At 39.6% G+C, this 21285-nt stretch overlaps 1 protein-coding gene across 1 annotated transcript in view; it reads right to left on the minus strand.

Moving 5' to 3' along the window:
- Positions 1 to 21285, minus strand: part of slc8a4b (solute carrier family 8 member 4b) — a 65855-nt gene that overhangs the window by 15702 nt on the left and 28868 nt on the right. The window contains exon 11 of the mRNA XM_034676089.1: positions 40 to 146. Within this exon, the coding sequence (XP_034531980.1) occupies positions 40 to 146 (107 nt within the window). The remainder of the gene's footprint in view (positions 1 to 39; positions 147 to 21285) is intronic.

Genomic DNA, 21285 nt, shown 5'->3' on the forward strand with positions numbered 1-21285 from the left:
CTATAACAGTCACACACACACGCACGCAGACACACTCACCATGTTTCTGCCCTATCTCCAACAGAACAGGCTCCCCTAGCTCGATGGTGAAGGCCTTGTTCTTCTCATACTCTTCATCATCAATAATCTTCACCTCGATGATCTTCCTGTTAGACAAAAAGAAAAAGACAAGAGTTAGTGAGAGCGTTCTTTATAATTTACCTTTTCAGTTTATCCTCTTCCTTGTGATCAGCAGCATGAGTTTGGATCAGTCTATTAAAAGTCAGGAGGTCTCACCCTGTCAGGCTGTAACCAGACAGGAGGTCAGTTTTGCTGCTCCGATACAAAGCGCAGCTGTATGTGTGAGGACTTCTGTGTGATCCTAATTACTATCAACACTGTCTTAACAAATGTGGTCTATTACAAGACACAAAAATGAACATGATCGAACGCATGCTTCTATTCTTAAAGGAGGTGATGAGGAGCCTCTGCAGAGATTAAGGTTGAAGCCCAAGTTGATGTATTAAGTTGGACACAATATGGGGCTGCTTACTTCCCCCTAGGCTTTAATAAATTTGTCTCCAGTTGACAGTGATGCAATTCACAGCACAGCCACAGTTTGAGACACTTTTAATAAGGAGCACCTGAGGGATAGGACTGAAATGCAGCGTAAAGAGATTTGAGGGATGTGTATCGGAATCCCACCTTAACGAGAACATAAAAAAAAGTGTATACTGATGGTTCAGACTGTTTCACACAGTATTTATGACGTTTATCTCAACAAACCAGTATCTGTTAGACAGGGAAGCAGAGATAGTGTGCATTTCCACCTGGTTGTGTTATCATATGCTTCGCTGTCAGCCATGTTGACTCAGACATCGTAAATAGGCTTTGGTTTGAGAGAGAAAAACAGGAAGGAGAGGGAAAAAGGGAGAGTGATGAAAGTGCGTAGAAGTGGAAATGCATTGTTTTCATGTGAGTGAGCTGTCACAGTCACAGTGGACAAAACTGGCTGGATTTGCTACATCCAGAATCACATTAGGTTGAGCAGCCAACTCTGAACAAAATATGAAAATAAATGAAATTGTTGTTCATTCAGATGTGAAGCAAACAGTGTGGGAAAAACATTCAAACTTCCATTTAGTGGAAGACAAGCAGAACAGAGGAGGGTAGAGAGGAATATATCTAATATCCAGGCCTATTAGGCTATATTTTGTTTCACAGAACTGCTTTATTTTATTATTTCTTTTCAACTGGCTGTATGAGTGTCATAAGTTGAATAAACTCTATTATTGTTCCCGAAGCTGTGCAGAGATGTTACAGAAACTAATTACAGCTTGGCAAGTGTATGCTTAGCAGAACTGTCTAACCTTGTATTTCGTTACATCTTTGATGAAAGATGCTCTTATGTAAAACTCTGTATTTAAAAATGTTTGAAGGTGATGTCTTATTTTTATTCTCTAAAACTACATACAGAAAAGTAAAAAAAAATGGTTATGCAGTTTGTCTGCTTAATTGTAAGCTTCATCCACAAGCATGAATAGCCAGCTAGCTAACATTACAAAATAGCATTTAAGTGTAGCTTCCAAGACTATAGAAAGTCAGTTAACTGTTGTGAAGGTAAAAGGCATTACAGGTATTATAAAATGAACAAACAAACAACAAAATAACATGCTCACAACCATCATTTCTATGATGTATTTGAAGTGTGTAGATCCTGTTCTCTGTGTTAGAGTTGCCAGTCGTCCCGTTTTTCCCAGAATTGTTCTCTTTTTTAACCAGCTATCCTGGGAAAATAAAATCTCTCCCGGGACACAATTTTTTTTGGGTAAAATGCAAAAACATCATTTGATTTCCTTCGTTCTGTAGTCTAGAAAGGTCCCTTGTGCTTCTGCGGCTATTTAAAATTGTCCCGTCTATGCGTATGTCACGCGCTCAAAGAAACTTGGAAACTTGACCGAAGAGAGACAGCAAGCTGAATTGACCGATGTACTCCGCGCTGAGGTCTTCTTTTCACCAACTTTTAGCGTCTCCATTTGAAATGGGAGGAGAGACGACTGACGAGGAAGGAGCTGGAGCAAATACATGCAAGTCACTAGCACGGAAAAAATTATATACTAGTGACAATCCTGACTGGGCGACACTGTCAGAGTTTGAACGGGTACGGCCGACCCAGGGAGACAATTCTTCTGCCACATGCGTTTTACGTCTGGCGAAATTCTTGGTAAAATATGAAGGGACAAACACATTGGAAATCCACGCAAAAACAAAAAAGTATCAAGCTGTGGTATCAAACAAACAAAAACACGCTGCCATTGCAACTTTTGTGACCAAAAAAGGTTTACCAGAAGAAGAGATTGCAGTGGCAGAGCTTACCGGTGTCCTATGTCTTAATTTTATGTTCATTTGGTCAGTCTGAACTGGTAATAGTGGCCGAGCCCTCTGCCCCAAACAATTGGTCAAGTGTCCCTTTTTTCCACAAATCCAAGGTGGCAACCCTACCCTGCATATGTAGCTTTAGTAGCACCTGTTTGTTTTTCAGCCCACTAAAATGTGCGCACACATTAAATGTATGTTAAAGACCCTCTAATGCCACCCTGGTAATTATATTAATATGTTGGAAACAATGCAAAGTCATTTAAAGACAGTATCTTTCATCAACATTTTGAGCTAACGTTTTCTAAATTAGCCAGCTAGCTACTGCTGAAAAAATTGTGCAAAAGGCAGTCTAGAGTCCGTTCAGACAGTAAAATCATGGTTTACTGACTAAAATAAGAGGCCTTTGTCTCCATCTGTCCCCATCCAACACTTCTTTACATTAGCTTGTTAATCTGTCACCGTAATTATTGTAAACTACATGCACCATAACTGGGTTAAGCTATTTAATTCTTAGAGAAAAGCAAGGAGGATCAGGAAAGTAGAAGAAGAAGGTAAGAGGCAGAAATAGGTTGAGAGCGGAGTATGAGTAATGCATGGACTCCACTGAGGCGTGATGGGTTACAACCCAACACACACTGAGTTCACTCAGGGAGACAAAAGTACACACGCAGGCATACACATTTAGGGATCACGTCTAACCTTGTGAGTACAAACACAGACAAATCAAATAACCCACTGGGATACACACAAACAGAACATAGTGGACATGCACATATCATATACATGTCATGCATCACACGCTTTACACATACTGTGGTTTGTATGAACAGATATTCAGCAACCTTCATATGCACAAACAATTCTGTTTACTGTACACAAACATGAAAAGATATAGCATGTTCAGGGTTAACACTTTGGGGATTCAGACACATATGTGTGCATTCATTTAGCCAATTTACACATGCAGACGAGACACACACACATACACGCTGACTGTAGTGCTTTCATTATTCATAGTTGGTGCTGGTTGTAGCAGCACTCCCATCTGTGCTCTCCTCTCTCCATCTATATCTCAGCCCAATGCCTTCTATTTTTACCCTCTTATCATGTCGTCCTCCTCTATCATTGCCTTCTCAGACTATCAACACATTGATTTCTATAAACAGATCCTGCATGGGAATACTAAAGATGTGGGCCTTAATGCAATCCTGGCTCCAACTGGCTTTTAGCTGACCACTATCAAGGCTTTCATTAATTTCGATAAACAGAAATTTGCAGTTCGCAATTTGCCGTGGACGTCCTCGTTCTGCTACAACTTAATTCTCGTGTCTCAATTGATGAGCAAACATGACATGCCCAGAATATTATTTGAATAAATGCTTGCTACACCAAAAGCCTAGAAAAATTAGCTGTTGCTCCCCGAGGCTAAATTGTCAGACAATAGTGATAGTGTGCCTGATTCATTTTAGTTGAATTCATCCATGTATTCACTTCATTTACATCTTATTTTTCTCATGGTCAGGAGAGGATCTATTTTTTCCAAGCATCAATTTTGTATTGCTCATTTCTTACACATGAGAAAACCAATATTAACAATGTTGTTTTTAACACCCTCCCTGCCTTGTTAGCAGCAGTGTGTTGCTCAAATGTCTGAGACTTCAAAGAAACAATTGGACCTGGGGACTATCAATGTTTGCCAAGGGGCTAGTTTGCTTCTTTTGATGTGATGAGAATGTTTCTGGAGCCCTTGCTTTGTATGCAAAGTAATATGGGTCATTTGAGTTAATTTGAAATAAGAAATACATTTTTCATACCAAGCAAAAATGACATTGATGCCCATGTAGTTATTAGACTATAATAATTCACTGTAGTCCTTGGTGTAGAGATAGAAAAAGTCAGTGTGTAAAACAGCCAGTGTGTGTCGACCTTGTTGTTGTCTTCAAGGCATCAACACAGATACAAATTTGACAGATGGTAAAACTGTATACTCAGTTAACTAGTGTATACTACAATATTTTTTGCTAAATTTGTATATTATCAATGTAAAATGTGTTTATATAGCACTTCCTCTGCTTCTGACCACTCTGCTATGTATAGAGTATTAACTAATCCCATTCACTATGAATAGCACAGCCACCGGGGGCAATTAGGGGTTAAGTGTCTTGCCCAAGGACACTTCAGCAGGACCGGGACTGAACCCTCAACCTTCCGATTGAGAGACGACCGACTCTTCCACTGAGGCACAGCTCCCCACATTATATACTTCTCTTTTATTTTTTTATTTTACCTTTATTTTACCAGGTAAGTCAATTGAGAACCAATTCTCATTTACAACAACGACCTGGGCAAGAAGGCAACACAGGTGGCACGACAATAAGTAAAAACAAAACAAAAAACAGAGAGAACACACAGAGAAACCTAGAAACAGAACAATACACATCAATCCACGATTGATGCCTCAGAATTCTGAACCAAACAACCAAATAGTGGAGGAACTTTGGGTATCCTTGTTTTGATACAGTAAACCTATTTTGTCCAGTAAGCCACATACTGTATGTTAACTCACATATTAAAATGTGTATGCTGCTGTTTGTCATATGTTTTATCCTTAATGTACTGAACAGAACTTTAGATATCACTAGCATTACTCAAATACCTCTTTTTATATAACATGTGAAGTTAGCTGCAACATCCGTTTGTACGTATATCAGAAACACATCTGATATAAATCTTACCCACATCTTACTCTATCTACCCATTGGCATTTTCATCCAGTTATCTTGAACTACATATCTTTTTTTTTGCTTTGTAAACTCTACATTCATTTGTATGTATATCAGATCTTTCACACTTTGCAAAATGGTTCCAAGTACAGGCTGTTAAATCTAAAGTACTGGGCGGATGTGCAGGGTTAAAAATAAATGTACCATCCAAAAAAATTGCGGTGAAAATGATAAAAATAAAAAATGCATTAGGTGCTAAAGATGTTAAACTTTTATCAGACATACAAATGATAAATAATCATCAATCAGTTTAAACCTTTAAGAAACAGGTGATAAAACGTTGCATTGTGTTCATGCCTGGTTTCTGAATTTATAACACATTTGTTGTTAATGCATGCGTTCCATGTCTGCAGCATGTTTTTCATTTGCAGCTCAGTTCTGTTGTTGTAATTGGAATTGTTCGTGTTAGAACCACTGCCCTTAGCAATCATAAGATCCCGATTGATAAAAATGCCCCAAACAATACAATTCATACAAATTTCATGCCGTTTTCTTACATGTGTTGGCCCAAAGGTTTCTTTCCCATTCATCATAATAACCAAGTGTGAAATGTGGAGCTCCTCAATTATAGAAGGAGGTCGTCAGAGAAAATTTGTCGACTGCGCACTTGTTAGCCCAATTGATGTTCTCCCTTCAAATACTGCCCTTACTGCAATACACTGCAATACATGTGTTGATTTTTCAATCCCTCTCTCTCCATCTCACCCTTATATTTCTACCTTGTTACTTTTTGACACCTGCTCCCCAGAAAGTTCATCTGTCAGACAGTAGCCTAGCATCAAAGTCCTGAACTGTCAACAGGCTGACACAAAACACAAGGACCCACACATACCCAGTTCATTGAACACAGAAGTCTGCCAGAAATAGAGAGTGAAAAAGCAGTGAAAAAGGGAGCAGCAGAGGGAAAAAGGTCAACAAAAGGTATTGTTGATTGAAAAGCCCCTTAAAGAAATAAGTGGGCTGTAAATCAGTTTAATTGATAAGTTTTTATATTGCTGCAGTGGTTGTTTGCTTGTATGGTTGTGTGTTTTTGCATTTGGCTCCAAAGTTCTCATAGAATTGAATGATTGAGCGACAGTTTGATTTGATTAGCTGAGACCTCCATGCATTACTTAATGGACACTGGCTCTCTTTATATCTTTGTCTCCATCACTTTCCATTTTCTTCTGACAGCAGTTTTACTTTTGATTTACAGCCACTGGGAGCTGAGTGTTTGTGTGTGTGTGTTGTCAGGCACTGAAAGACCACCTTCCATTATTTCTGTGCATTGAAAATGTGTGTGTGCGTGCCTGAGTTTCAGAGAGAATAAAACTGCAGTTCCAAACAACTCATTTTCTTGAGTGAGGCAGATTTATATACATACTTCAGGTTTACCGTTACTGCTTTTCCCAGAACCTCTAAATCAGTCGAGCTTTCTCCCTCTCCCACACACAATTACCAAAACTGAGATCACCAAATTTTATGGTTGACAGTTTAAAAGTTGAACTTTATTGCAGGTGGAAAGGCCCTCCAGTTACTAAAGCGAACTTCCTTTACAGCTTGAAAACATGGAAAGGAGATGAGGAGGGAGAAAAAGACTTCCAGCAAACAAAGGGGGTTGTAGTAGACAGACATGTAGTCACCTGGTTGTTATGGCTGTCATGTTGTTAAGCAGGTTCCTTTCGATACACTGGTAGGCTATGAGAAATCAGCAATGAGCATTTACAAGGAGTTGTGTTTGTGTCTTCTTTGAACAAGGAGCAAGACACATGCTCTTCTTGTGGCTCTATTTGTGTTCCTGCCAAACTTCTCAGACAAATAGTGTAGTTCTTTAGCTGCTATCCCTCCATCCAATGTCAAAAATGGTCCTTTAATGTCCCTAATACATGGCAGTTGATCACCCCTTTTGCTTGGAAAATACAAAGTACTGTAAATTGCTTTCCTTCCAATTTACCAATTTGTATAAAGCTACAGGGTAGATGCTAACTTCTTTGACTTAGCTACTTGCTGCGGTGTCACATAATTACACGTCCAACACACTGCTTCAACTCTATAGCTACAGGAGGACATCCTCAAAATCTGACTGACCACCCTAAAATCCTAAACTATGATTGGCTAGTTACCATTACAGAGGTGGGACTTTGGCCGTTTGTAGCTTTCTTTGCATTGCAGTGGACATACATCTTTTAGAGTCAATACAGATCTAACCTAAGAAGATTCATTCGTGTTTGCCGTAACATACTGACATACATCATGCCACGCCTGAAAAAGTCAGTCAGTTAGTCAGTACTATACATGCACCGTTAAGTTGAGCTACAGTTACAGCTATTAGGCAATTGAATTAGACTACCGTCCTTGACCCTGTATGCAAGCACCGGATGAGAATTGATTTATTGACAAAAGGACGTCGGCTTAACTATTGTACCCTCTTCTAGCTAAACCATTACATCACATACCAAAACAGTTGACAAACATGTTAGCAAGAAGCTAACTGGTTGTATGCTGAACCTTAAAACATGGAAACTTTACAGCTCTAGCTTTCATACGTATGATACCATAGCTATGCCTTGTTTACTTCCCTTCTTTTTCTGTTGAGGTTTTGTTTTCTACCCAGCTTCCTTCTACATTTTAATGCTTTTCGACTTCCAGGAAACTGTAAAGCATGTGCAGAACACCTGCGCTGGTTCAGGGCTGATACAGATGTAAAAGGAGGATCCCTAAATTCACTAAAGTCCAATTTTGAGAAATTCAACTAAGTGCACTTTCAGTCGGACTAACATGTTTATATGTTCTTTAAAAGTCCTTTTCTTTTACCTTCATATAAACATACTGAGTGGCCCCGTTTGGCCACCCCATTCAAAAAAATCTGTCTCCATCCCTGTATAGCTACTTTCATCGTCATAAATGCAACAAATATGTCTTTTCTCTATACACTTTGAAAAAGAACAGAAGCATAAAGAAGCCTCAACACCTGTGCCTTTTACAGACGATATCTGCTAACGCACAGCAGAGTCTCTTGTAACACGGGTTCTCAGCTTTCACAAATGAAAGCTTCACAAGTCCACAAAATGTTTTTGTATTAATTTCTGTCACTTAATACACAAACTTATTAAGAGAAAGAGCTCACCTCTCATGGGTTTGCTGACTTGTCACTGCTATTATTATCAATGGAAATAATTAAATTCTGCACAATGGATAAATATCACTCTCTTTTCACCACCTCTCTCAATGACATGCAGGTTGTTGAGAGCGAATCAAAAGCAGGGGCAGACGGGGAAAGCAGGGAGAGTGAAGAGAGTGGGATTCAGGGGTGAGTGATGGAAGGGATTTCAAAATAATTTGACAATGATGATGCAACTATGTTATTATAATTTTAGGGAAATCAATGTATACCCCATAACAATTATGACATTTATGAATATGACCTTGTCAGTACACAGAGTTGCATAAAACTGGTAACCCAAGAAACTGCTCCACATGAAAACCCCAAAGGTTTTAATGTTCACCCAATGCTCCAACTATACACTTTCTACTGTCACTCTATCGGGAATGACTTTAAAAAACATTAATCAGTGTGAAAAGTGCTTACAGTGGACTTTGCTGGAATAGTAGAAACTGCAGTAAGGCAAAATGTATAGCAGAGCCATGTGCAAACAAATGATATGAGTTAAGTCTGAACCTTTCTCTAAGTCACCCACACACACCTCTCCAGGAGCAGGTAGGCTCAAAGAAAACCTTTGTTCAGCTCATTTCATGAAGTGGAGGCAGAAAACAAAACAATTTGAGGGAGGCCAACAGAGAGAGCCATAGAGATAAAAAGCTCTTAAGGGGGGAGATATTACCCTTTTTAATGATATCATGAAGCACATAATCAGAAACAGCACAAAATACAAACTCTGTCTCTCCCACATTCACACTGCTGCTAAGTGGTCTCCAGCTGTGGTGAGTAATAAAGTTGTATCTCTGGTGTGAGTGGGATGACAGAGATGGATGGTTGTGAGAGATGATTTGAGGTTTGAGGAGAGGGACAGAGGAAGATATGGAAGCGGGGCTGTGATGAAGAAAAAGCAAGAGCAGCAACTTGAGTGAGAGAAAAATGGAAAAAGGAGACGATGTATTGGTTTTCTCTGCCTCTCACATGGGAAATCCAGTACAGGCAGAGCACGAGTGACCCTCTGACTCTTTAAATAAAACATTGATGAGGTTCTCCTCCAAATGGGTATCTTAGGAAGAGGTTACTTTGCAGGGCACCAGCAGTACTCTAACACATTGTCACCTCTTTGGACTCCATAATACTGCATAACACTGATTTTTCCCCCTTTTTTTTTCCAAACTAACCTCAAATCAAGCTGCATCCAGGGTGATTCAGGGACTAATCCACTCTAGCTGTTAGCACAGCTGGTGTTTGTTTACATGGCGTAGCTGATACAGATGTTACATTTGGATACCCTTGGGTTAAAAATTCTGATTGATGTACAACAGCTGTCGAAATGAGGCAGTGAGATGTGCTTTCCAAATGTTGTTAATGTATTAGCTTTTCAATTATTGTAGAACTGAGACCACATGAATAACTTTGAATGAATACAATAGTCCAGACTGCTAGTGGTCTGTGTTGTACGAGGCATGTACTGTATTTTCTCTAATAAACACAAAATGAAATGACCCAATTGGTTTTTATTTAGTTTTGTGACATTTTACCTGCATGGATATAACACGGTGAACCTTTACACCTACGTGCTCACTTGTTAGGACTTGGATGGTTTAAAATGTCAAAATAAAACACAAACTGTTTTATATTGAATCACAGTATAGGCTATAGCCAATGCTGTTGTTTTCTTTCCAATTTCTGGTCATTGCAGATAGCTGTTCACAAATGAATCAGGTCCTGCTCAGGTTTCTGCCTTTAGAAAGAAAGTTTTGTTAATGGTAGATAAATAGTTGATTTCTGTCAATATGTAGACGTGTTTGATTGCCTGATGGATTGTAATCACTTAGGACAGGACCATTCTTGTCAAAAGACTTAATTATTTGTACCGCCAAATACAACACACTACATTTGGTGGTATGACTCTGTTCTGGGAGCTCCCTGCCCTTCCAGGTGCCTACATGGAATGCCAAAGCCTGAGGTGGAGAGAGCACACCTCCCCTCTATTTCATGGGCATGCACGAATGCCAAGCAGGGAGAGCAGCAGCAGCAAAGACTCTCAGGGATAGATATCATAAAACTGCTCACGATAATGATACAGTTATGTAAATATCTTGACCTCATAATGGAAGAGGCATACATCTACGCTTGTAGTGGTGATGTTATAATCATTGCATGAAGCCCTAAATTGAACTACAATCCAGTTTATACATGAGAACATCTACTCTATAGTGGAAATAGCCATGATACTAGGATGGAGAATCTAACATCCATCTTTAATCCCTTTCTGTCTACCTGTTGGGACAATCAGCTATCAAATCCAGGACAAATAGATGAGAGATTCCATTTTACCAGCTCTGCATGTAGGCCAACAGCATAACTAGTGAGTGATGGCATCCAGGAAAGAAGAAGAGGAGATGAGAGGAGATGGGAGGGAGGAAGGGTGTTAGAATCTGAAACACTTATGAGGCATGGGGGATGTATGGTTGGCATAGAAACCATGAAGATACAAGTTGTAACACAGCCCCCCATGGACACACACATATATACTGTATATATGCACATGTACTGTACGTACACACTATGCACATAAATCAAAGTCATAAACACCTCATATATTGTACATGCTTGGATCTGTCTTCAGATCAGTCACATCGCATGCTAATGCCCCTCTATCTGCAGTAAACTATGTTGGATTAACCTATGTCACAAATCACGTCACGCATACACAGCTCTGCAAATAAATCTGCATGATGTTCTGTAATCCATAGGAGCTACTGAATGTTTATTTGCTCAGAGAGGGAGGAAAAAATGATGGAGGGTATGGACAAGGGTGAGAAAAAACTGTCAAGCGTAAACATAGTACAGAGTAAGACAAAGATTGACAGGAGAAGAGATGTGGGAACAAAGGGTAGAAGATGAGAGATTGAGGTGTAAAAAATGGGAGGAGGAAGAATAGATTGAGAGAAAAAATCATATCTATAAAGAGAAAGCATGTAAGCAAGTGCAACTTCTTCATCTCCTGCTGAGTTAAACACAGTGTTGAGCTGAGAGGTGCTGTAATGTAATTATCTTACACAGGTGAAGTGGCAACTGTAATATGCATAATCTGCACACTTTGCATAAGAGCCCACATGCAAGCATCCCCCAAAACTAACCCCCTGCAACTTCTTCATTCATTTGCAAAAGTCTTCATCAGCCGTTAGCCGCTTTAAAACTGCTGTTTTTAAAACTTCACTTCCTTGTTGGGTATCATATTTTCAGGGAGAAATCTGCATCAAGGTTGAATGTACAAGCACATTTTTCACAAGCATTTTTTGTTCACTCTGGCAGATTAATCTGGTCTCCAAATGTCCTGGTTAGAACACCAGTGAGGTTGAGCTCTAGTTTAGCTCAGATGACAGAGCAGGCACCTCACTTACTGAGGCTATAGTCTTCATTGCACATGCACTGGCATGCACTGGCACATCCCCCACTCTCTTATTTACATTTCCAGTTTCTGCTCACCTTCCTATCAAATAAAGGCAAAAAGCCCCAAAAATAATCTTATGAGGCACTTCTTAAACAACAGCTATTAATATGCCAAGTCCTGACTCGCTTGTTTGGTTATGTAGAAATGATAGCGTAAGTACTGACTATTAATTATGATTATACAAAATGTCTTCATATTATGTAGAGCTTAATGTATTTGATGTTGGAACTAGCTAACTAGCGTAGTGGCCCACCATCTCATCAAAATATTCTTGTCTGGAACTTCTGTTGCTGTTCTTGTTGCTAGATAGAGAGCATGATTATAGGTGATGTCACATGAAATAAGAAATTAATTGGGAAGATTCAAGGATTTGCGTATGCAGTTAAGGCTTGTTTTGTCAGGCTAGATTTTCACTGTGGGTTAGGGTTGAGCATTTTCATTGGCATAACCATAAATGGTGCTAAAATTCAAATACAAATGTCATATGGTCTCAGTGACGTCAACCACTGGTCTTTGAAGGGATGTTTTGAAGCCCAAAGATGAGGGTCACTATAATGGAAATGCTGTCTCTACTTAACATTAAAAAGAACTTGTGCGCGGACTTAGCCTAATGTTTAAGATGCATGCCCATGAAGCGGTTGGCCCGGGTTCGAATCCAGCCTGCAGCCCTTTCCCGCACGTTGTTCCCCCCACTTTCCCCCTGTTTCCTATACTATCCACTGTCCTCTCCTCTATAATAAAGGTGTAAAAAGCCCCAAAAATAAAACTATAAAAAAAATAAACCTTGAAAAAGGCAAAGAAGTGGAAAGTTAAGGTGGGTGGTGAGCCTCAAATCTTAAAACCAACGTAGTGCATTTTTTCCAACCAGGCTGTAAACATGTTTAATTCTGCAATAAGAATTTTAACACAAGTATTAGTGGAGTTTCCTTGGTTTTGGAGCCAGCCTCAAGTGGACACTCAAGGTACTGCAGATTTATGCACTTCTACATCGGGTTCATTTTGTAAACACTGAAGGTTGCTGATTGGTTGCCCCCAATGCTTGCTCTAGAGCTGTTATCGTTCTTTGAGGGAAAAGGACAAAAATGTAACTCTAATCTTCAGATATGTGCCCTGTACGTCGAGGCAGATCATTCTGATATGTGCACGATTTTGATCCTGATATTGAAAAGTGTTTTTTTCTCTCTTGCTGTGTGTTGGAATTGACAACTTGTTTCTATCACCACTTGTCTTCCTCTCAGCCATGTATGTAATGTGTTACTTGGACCGTATCTCATGAGGACAAAACTGCACTTTACATTCTAATAGAGAGAGAGGAAAAAATGAAACAGAGAGAGGCAATACAGGGATTCTAAAGGCACTGGAATAATAAGAAAATATGCTAAAGGACCTAAGATGAAGGAATGGAAGTGAGGCAGTATTTACTGAGCGGTCTTTGGGTTACAGTGTGAATCAACAGTGTAAGATAAACACATTCTCTTTCAGTTCATTGACACCTTTCTCTCTGCATACTACTTAACAGAGCTCTAGATTCACTGACAGTATGGGGAGTTGGGATTGAGGGCTTGGCTAATGATTTAAGACTCATGACTTCAATCATATGGGACAGACAGACAGCCCTGTCTGACTGACTCTCTCAGTGATGCTACACATGGCAGATTGCCCTCCATATGTAATTCAGTTCATTTGAAAATAAGTAAAGAGGCCTGACAGAAGGGAAGGGTTTTGGGGAATAAAGGAATCACAGAACTGTTTGCCTCCAAAGGGAATCGCCCAACTTCATAAGAGCACATGAATCTGTGAGTCAGTCGAGAGTTTTTCTGAAGCATTCCGTCGTTCATTATGGGTCAGGGGTTTGACTAAACACTTTGGCTTTATGTAATAGTTTATGTAACGGCTTATGTCGTCAGCCATTTAGCATAATTCCCAGAAAGCACAGGAAAATTATGTGATAAAGACACAACTCAGGATAACTTTTATTTACAATGCTGTGGTTCATCTTGACCTGCAGGCATGAGAATCAGGCAGCTGTTGCTTTGTTACAATGGAGCTAAAATTAACACTTTGTATTTTTTCCACACATAAACTGTACTTGTCAAACCAAATGTTGCACATTTTTAAATCATTTTTATTAATTTTTTGTTAAAAAGAGAATATTGATTAAATGTAGTTAAATCAGATCTTTTTCATATTCTTTGTTTTATATTTATTTTTTTACATAGAAATGTTAAACTTGTCCATTAAGGCATACAACAGTATCAAACCAAGACTCCTTAGCTCGACAGTGTTACAGCTTGAAGCCGTCATTAGGCAGTTGCCATGGGGATGACCAGGATACATAATAACCACTTTGCGCTCCTGAAGTTGTTGTTGTGTTTCAGATAATGTTGTTTAAACGTTACGGCTGCCATTCCAAGTCTCCTCCCACCGCAAATGCTTTTAGCAGCTTTTAATTATACATCAGCATCAGTTTTCTACAACAGAGAGATGCACGAAGAGACGGATGGATGGATGTGAGGACGGATGAGAAGAGAAAGGACGATTGAGAAAGAAAGTCCAGGGGAATGCAGAACAAGCCGATTAATGTAAGGATGAAGGAAAGATAAGGAGGACCTGCAGATGGAGAGATTAGAGCAAAAGTTGGGGATACAGTGAATAAAATACAAGAAGGGAGAAGGTTTTAAAAAATGACATCTGACAAGAGAAGAAAGAAAAGAAAATGTGAAAAGATAAAAAGACATAACAGATAAATAGCTAGACGTTTAGAAACTACTTACTCCCAACAGCTCTTTATCTATTCTCCCTTTATTAGTTGGCATAAAAACAAGCATTGTTAAAGACAGAGAGATAAATGAGCGACACAGGCGCTCTTCTTTTCTCTTTTCTGTTGTCTTCCCTTGTTTTTTTTATCACCCTCCCCTGTCTCTTTCTCTCTCATCTCGTCTGTTCTCATGTATGTTTTAAGGCCCCTCATCATATATTTATGTTCTAGTCAAACTAGAGGCTGCCATGGAGAACCAAGCTGTTTGAAGGATTACATAACACGCAGACAAAAATCTGTTTCAATTGCCTGAGATCCACTTAAAGATTTAGGTAAGCGTTAGTTTTGCTGTTTTGTGTTCAAAGACATCCTATTTTGACAGCATCAGACAGAGAGCATCAGCTTCTTGTCTCACTTCATTGAAATGTTGCGATGTTTCACTGGAATAGGCACACCTATGACTATTTTTCATTTGTGCATTTCATACACATTTTCAGTCTTTTGCATCAGCTCATACACTTTTTTTTCCAAAACGTAGCCTTACGTATTTATTGTATTTAAAAAGCAGAGGTTGGTAACTGGTGGTTCATGGACCAAAGCTGGCCCAGCAGCAGTAATATCTGGTCCACAAGATTATTTTGACAGTAACTATTATTCATGTATTCGTCTTATCAACAACGCCATGACAGTGAGTGATCAATACACTCACAAAACAGAACTGAGCACGAGCTACTGACAGGGAACAGTGCCTGGTGCTGAAATAAAGCGTCATGTCAGCCGCAGTTATCACCTGAACCACCTTCTTCTTGGCCTTTTGCCTGCAAAATCAAAAGCTCAAAGTGGCTTGTCTTTCTAAACCTGTAGGCTAAAATACAATTGTGCTACGTTTACTGTTAGTACTAAACTTCTGTGCTATCATGACTCTGTGTGGAGTGGTGAGGCCACTTTGAAGGGGCCATGGTTCAACTTGTGATATCGTCTTAAATCATATTCCTTGCATACAGCTACAAGAGTCACCAGCTTTGCATTAAAGAAATCAAAGTAAGATAAACATATAGTTGTTTTTCCATCCTTTTTTGTATGCCCTATTTTCACCAGAAGCTTCTCTCTTCAGAGCTTTGGATAGCGACTTTTTTCCTTGCTAGTTTTAAATGTTTAGCTAGACTCACTGTGCACACAATGTGGTAGCTGTAGCTGCAGTAACTGCACGTGAACATTAATGATGCTACTAGTCATTTGGGAGGGGCAGTCGCTAATGGAAAGCAATAATAGAGTAACCCCCAATTTATACAGGATGCGCCGCGTCATGTTATGTCTGCGCAGCCGATACGTTACCATTCTAGTCAATGCTCATGTTCACACAGGGAGAGCCGCGGCGCGTCTCAGGAGTCGAGTCTATTTTCGACGGAGCTTGCGCCCAGCACATGTCAAGCTGAACAGAAAATTGACCTGGACAGGAAGTCAGGCACGAGGATCGCATGCAACATCCACTCAATTTCAAAATAAAACACCATATACGGACTCCCGAACATTTAAAAGATCGTATAGATCAGAGATATCCATCAATTATGGATGTGATTGTAAACAGCTACAAACAGCCACATATCTGTGATCCATGTCCTCCACAACAGGATTTTAAGATGATAACTGTGTCAGAAGGTAACAGGACAACTAAGTTGAGCACGATTATTATTATTAAACTCATCCAAACCTGCAAAAACTAAACTTTATAGTTATGCAGCATACTAGGCAATGATAGAAGCACAAAAGTAACAGACTACTCTCTAAATGATCAGTGATTCAACCACAGAAAGGCTCTATGACCTGTTGCTTGTTTGTTGTTCTCTCCATACTGGACCCAGCTGCTCCTGGCTGCTCTGAGCTGCGCTACGCTTCAAACACGTGCCCTGTGTAGCAGGGCGCACGCCATCAGACAGAGCAAACCCGTGGTGCTGACTGAACGCGATGCACTCGGTCCCTGTATTAATTTAGCAGGTTAGTTGTGTTCCAGTGTGTTAACAAGAAGCAGTCATCCACTCTTAAAAGAAAATAATTCACATGCAGTCTATCATTTACAATATTTAAAGGAAAATAAAAAACAGTTAATTCAGAAAACTTTATCACTCAAATAGGCCAATAATGAACTAATATATGCACCTCACATGTGAGGATAAATAAAGTCTCACAGTTTTATGACTTCATGCATTGCAAACCCAGACATACACCTGTGGCTTTTCTTTTCTGACTGCAGTTAAATAAGCATTTATAAAACATGCCCTGTTACAGTCTGCTGCAAAATCCAGTTGCATTCTTTTATGTAACACCTGTATGAGTCACTTGAGGCCTCTTTTATAATCTAACAGATGATTGAAGTGTTCTTGAAATTGAGTTTGCACAAGTGCGACATGAGTGAGACTAATTGGTAATCAGGGTTTTACATTTTGAAGGACAGTGCCTCCAGGTGAACAAAGTGTGCTAAATGATGCTATTTGTGTTCAGAGGTTTGCTAAACTGGGACTTAAAATTATGTTTGAGTGAGAAGATTAGAATTGTGCTGAGAGTTTAGCAGCTTGGAGTCTTGTTAATACATGAGCTCCACGTTTTCAGAGGTCAATTGATCAATCAATCAATCTTTATCTAAATAGCGCCAAATCACAACAAATCTCAAGATGCTTCACAAACATAGCCGGTCTAGTTGGTACTTTATGTTTTTTAACAAAGACCCAACATCAAGACAGGATAAGATCCAGTCTCATCTTACAGGCAGGACTCAGTCTGATCTCATCTTAATCCACCATGAGCAGAGCACTTTGCAGCATTTAGCAAGTGACAGTGACAAGGACACATTTTCTTTCACAGGCAGAAACCTTGAGCAGAACCAGACTCATGTTAGACAGACATCTGCTTCGATCTAGGTGTATGCATAGTTCCATTTGTGTGTATGGTTGGGGACTATTGAAAATTCAGCTTCTTTCCAACGAGGAACATGTTCTCACTCCAAATGAGATCATACTTTGATGCATAAGGTGAACTTACATAAGAGACACTTACTCAACTACCCTAATTAATAATTTAGGAGTAAGAACAGAATGGATAAGGACATACAACGTGCCGTATCTTATCTCTTAGTGGTGCATATTCTTGACCAAAGTTGAATTAAATTAGCACAATCCACATAGCTAGCCTGAAGCATTTAGTACTCCCTGGAGTTCTGGAGAAATAGGCCCACTTAGTAGCATACTTACAAGACCATAGCAGTTTTAAACCAGGATTTGAAATACAATCCAGTGGATTTGAACTACTTTCAGCTGCTTGTTATAACTGCTGACTCATAAAGGATTAAAATGGACTTGTTTGAAACTTTATCCAGTCAGTGGTGGTCCTCACGTAGATAAACAATCTGTTTTATGCCCACAACGACACCTTGGCTTGACTGACTGGCATTAGAGGTGCAAAGGACTAGTAGACCTTTGGGTAGTAGGATGTAAATACCTCCATGACATCCCCTGCCAAGCTAGTATGCTTGCCAAAAGCTCTCACTCAACGATCCTCCATCCTGGGTGCCAACACTTTTCCTCACCCATTGTGAGCCATTCTCCAGCCATCCATCCTCCTTCTCTCTTCCTCTAGTCCCTCTTCTTCACTTCTCTCCCTCAAGCCATCATTTGCTCTCATTCCCTCTCTTCCCACCTCCACCTGCCCTTTCCTCTCTTTCTTGTGTTGTCTGCCAGGGATTCATCCATCTCTCTTCCCCCTAAACCAACTCTGTCTCTGTCTATCAGTGACTGGACCCCCTCCTCGGTCCATTCATCACCCCCAACTCCTCACTCTTCTCATTTAACTGCTGCCCCGGAGCCTATTCATCTTTCTCTGACACCTTCACTCTTCTCCTGCTCCCCCTTTCCCCTGTATATCTACCTTCAATCTATCACTCACAATACCTGCACAAGTGTGTTTATAAGCCGGAGGTCATGATAGGTTCTTATCATCAGCCATCAGGGGAAATTAGAGTTAGGAAAGTGAAAAAGTAACTAGGAATCAAATCTATCTATCTGGCTGTGTCTGTCAATGTGTTTCTTTGCTTATAGACATAAAGCCATGTTAATTTGCAGTTAAAAAGCATAGTTAGGATGTTATGAAGTGGGGTTGTATTGAATGCTTGTCCAGAGTAAGTGAACTACTAACAGTAGATTAAAGTACCCTCTTGTCTCCATCGTGAACAGCATTGTGTTCTCCTTTTTTTGGTTGGTTCGACTGTGAACAGCTGACTGGAACTTTCTGCGCTGAATGCGTAGATATACAGGGTTGTTGTCATGATAAGATAAAGCACTGAAAAAAAATCTCTCATTGAAGTGGAGATGTTTTTTAAGCTAGGACTCTAAAGTACGTGGTACTCGTGGCCCTGTCTGCATTATTACATAGCTTAGCTTCCTCTGTGAAGGACCTCTCGCCAGCTTCTCCAGCAGGAACCATGGCATCTACTGTACACTTACTATTAATAAGTACCTGATACAAACACAATTTCAAATAGCCCTGAATATCTCTTAAAGGAGATGGGGACCTCTAGTGATTTGTGAGTAATCCCCAGTTGCAGTGTTTGGTGTGGCGTATTCTCAAATATAAGCCAAGTCTGCAGGAAATTCATTAAAACTAGAGGTCAAAATCTGGGAAACTTCCACAAAGGATGTGCATTAAAAAGTTTGGGGACATACAGTTTACATTTTATAACTTCATGTCATACAAAGTTTATTAGCTACAATGCAAAAAAAGTCTTTTCACTGAGTCCAAACTTTACCCCGCTATTTAGAAATTGATTTGAAAGTGTCTGTGTGAGTGGTATAGTGTTTGTCAAGCAACAATAAATAAAACGCTGCTCTCTTTTTTTAACTTTATGCAAAAAGATAAGGTGGTTCACTTCACGTTTTGCAGTTGACATACTTTAATGTATAGATTCTGTTAGCAATTAACCAATTTGAAAGATTGAAAATGTTCCTTACCAAAGCATGAAATCACTCCTCTACATCTGGATCTATTGCTGGACTTTAGTTTGTTCATTCTACAAATTGGTCTCCTTATTGTGTAGCATGACGCTTTAGCTGAATGTACACCCAAAATACTATCAAAACCTTCATTTATAATATCCAACTTAGCCTCCATTAAAAAAGCTGCTGAGATCATCTTTTAAAACATGATCACCCCAAATTTCTGAGATGCCGATTCAGATGGGATTAATATTGTTATTGGAACTCTGTGTGTCCTGAAATATTCTAGGCGATTTGCCCTGGAACTTTAATTTACAAATTACATAAATGGTCGATTTGCGTGGGATTAAAAACAGATGTCCTCTGCTTTACTAATCCCACATAAGTAGGGCTATTGGAATAATTTCATCATGAACATGTCTTTAAGAAATAACATGGCAAGATGTGTATTAACCCAGGGCCTGTGTCTCCTCTCTTGCTACAGATGTAAACCACAGACTGTATAAAACATGCTCCCCTGTCTGTAAACTTCACTGAGCCTCTAATTATGAATACCTTTCAGCCTTTATATTATTCTGACAGATTTGTTTTTCAAATTCACTCCCCAAACTATGAGTACGATTAAAGAAATTACATGCTGTAAACATGTTTATACATGTTTATAAACAGCAGAACGGGACCTGACGGAGTTCTCTTGATTTCAGGAGCCTCAAGCGGGCACTCAAGGAACTTGCCACGAGATGAAAACAGATGTGACTCGCAGCCATTCAAATTAAAAATAAATGAATAAAAAGGATCTGCAAAACAAAATGTGACAATGTGTTTCCAACTGAAACTAAACTCTGAATCCATTTGTTCCTGTTCTCTATCTTAGCGTCTATCTCCCTTTGTTTCACCCTTCACCTCCTACTCAAGCCTCCATTTGTATTGACTGACCATTAAAACCACAAGCCGTCTCCACACTGAGCTTTATTGGTTATGCATTTATGGCAAGCCAAAAAAATCAATAATCACAAGTCCTGGAGGACACTAATGAGTGCTTATAAAAACAGCCAGATGTGTTTGTCCGGCATGCGTGTTTGTTTGTTTAGAGTCTGCCCTCTGCTGACTTTTTAAAAGAAGCAAGCCAAACTTTTTTTACTACTACTCTCCTAAGAACACACTTTGTTCAAACTTCGCCTGCCATTAGTATTTATGCTCTCCAAAAAAACGAACAAGAGAGAATTTAAAGGTAAGAAGGACGATGATAAAGTGAAAGGTGATAAAGATAGAGGGCAAGCGATGAAGCGGTAAGAAGAAGCGATGCCGCAAAAGAGAGAGCAAAAGAGGTGAGAAGGAACGGAGGGGTGAATGATAAGACGGCAGGGGATGATATATCATCCCTTAAAATGAAGTGGGAGACAGAGAAGATATCTGCAATGGGAAGAATAAAAGTGGAGCGACGACAGGGCGGGAAGATGGATGGAGCTGAGGTGGAGGGCAGAAAGAGAGATTAATAAAGGAGAGGAAGGATGGGTGAGACAGCAAGATTTTGAGGAAAAAGGGCAGATAAGAGGTAAAAACCTGCAGGAAAAGAAGAGATTAAAGAAAGATGGAGGGAAAATACATGTGAAGGAGAAGTAAATAAAGGAAAAATGAAGGGACAGACAGACGAGAAAGACAATGAGCTTAACGGGGTCAGAAAGAAAGAAGAAGTAGAGCTTATTGGAAAGAGTATAAGAGAGAGGGTGAGAGATGTGAGTGGCGATGGAGAGCTTGTGTGAGTCACATCTTCTCCTCCGCAAGCTATTAGTGATTTAATCACTCTG

This window comes from Notolabrus celidotus, chromosome 23 (assembly GCF_009762535.1).
Source record: "Notolabrus celidotus isolate fNotCel1 chromosome 23, fNotCel1.pri, whole genome shotgun sequence".
In the NCBI taxonomy this organism is placed as follows: Eukaryota; Metazoa; Chordata; class Actinopteri; order Labriformes; family Labridae; genus Notolabrus; species Notolabrus celidotus.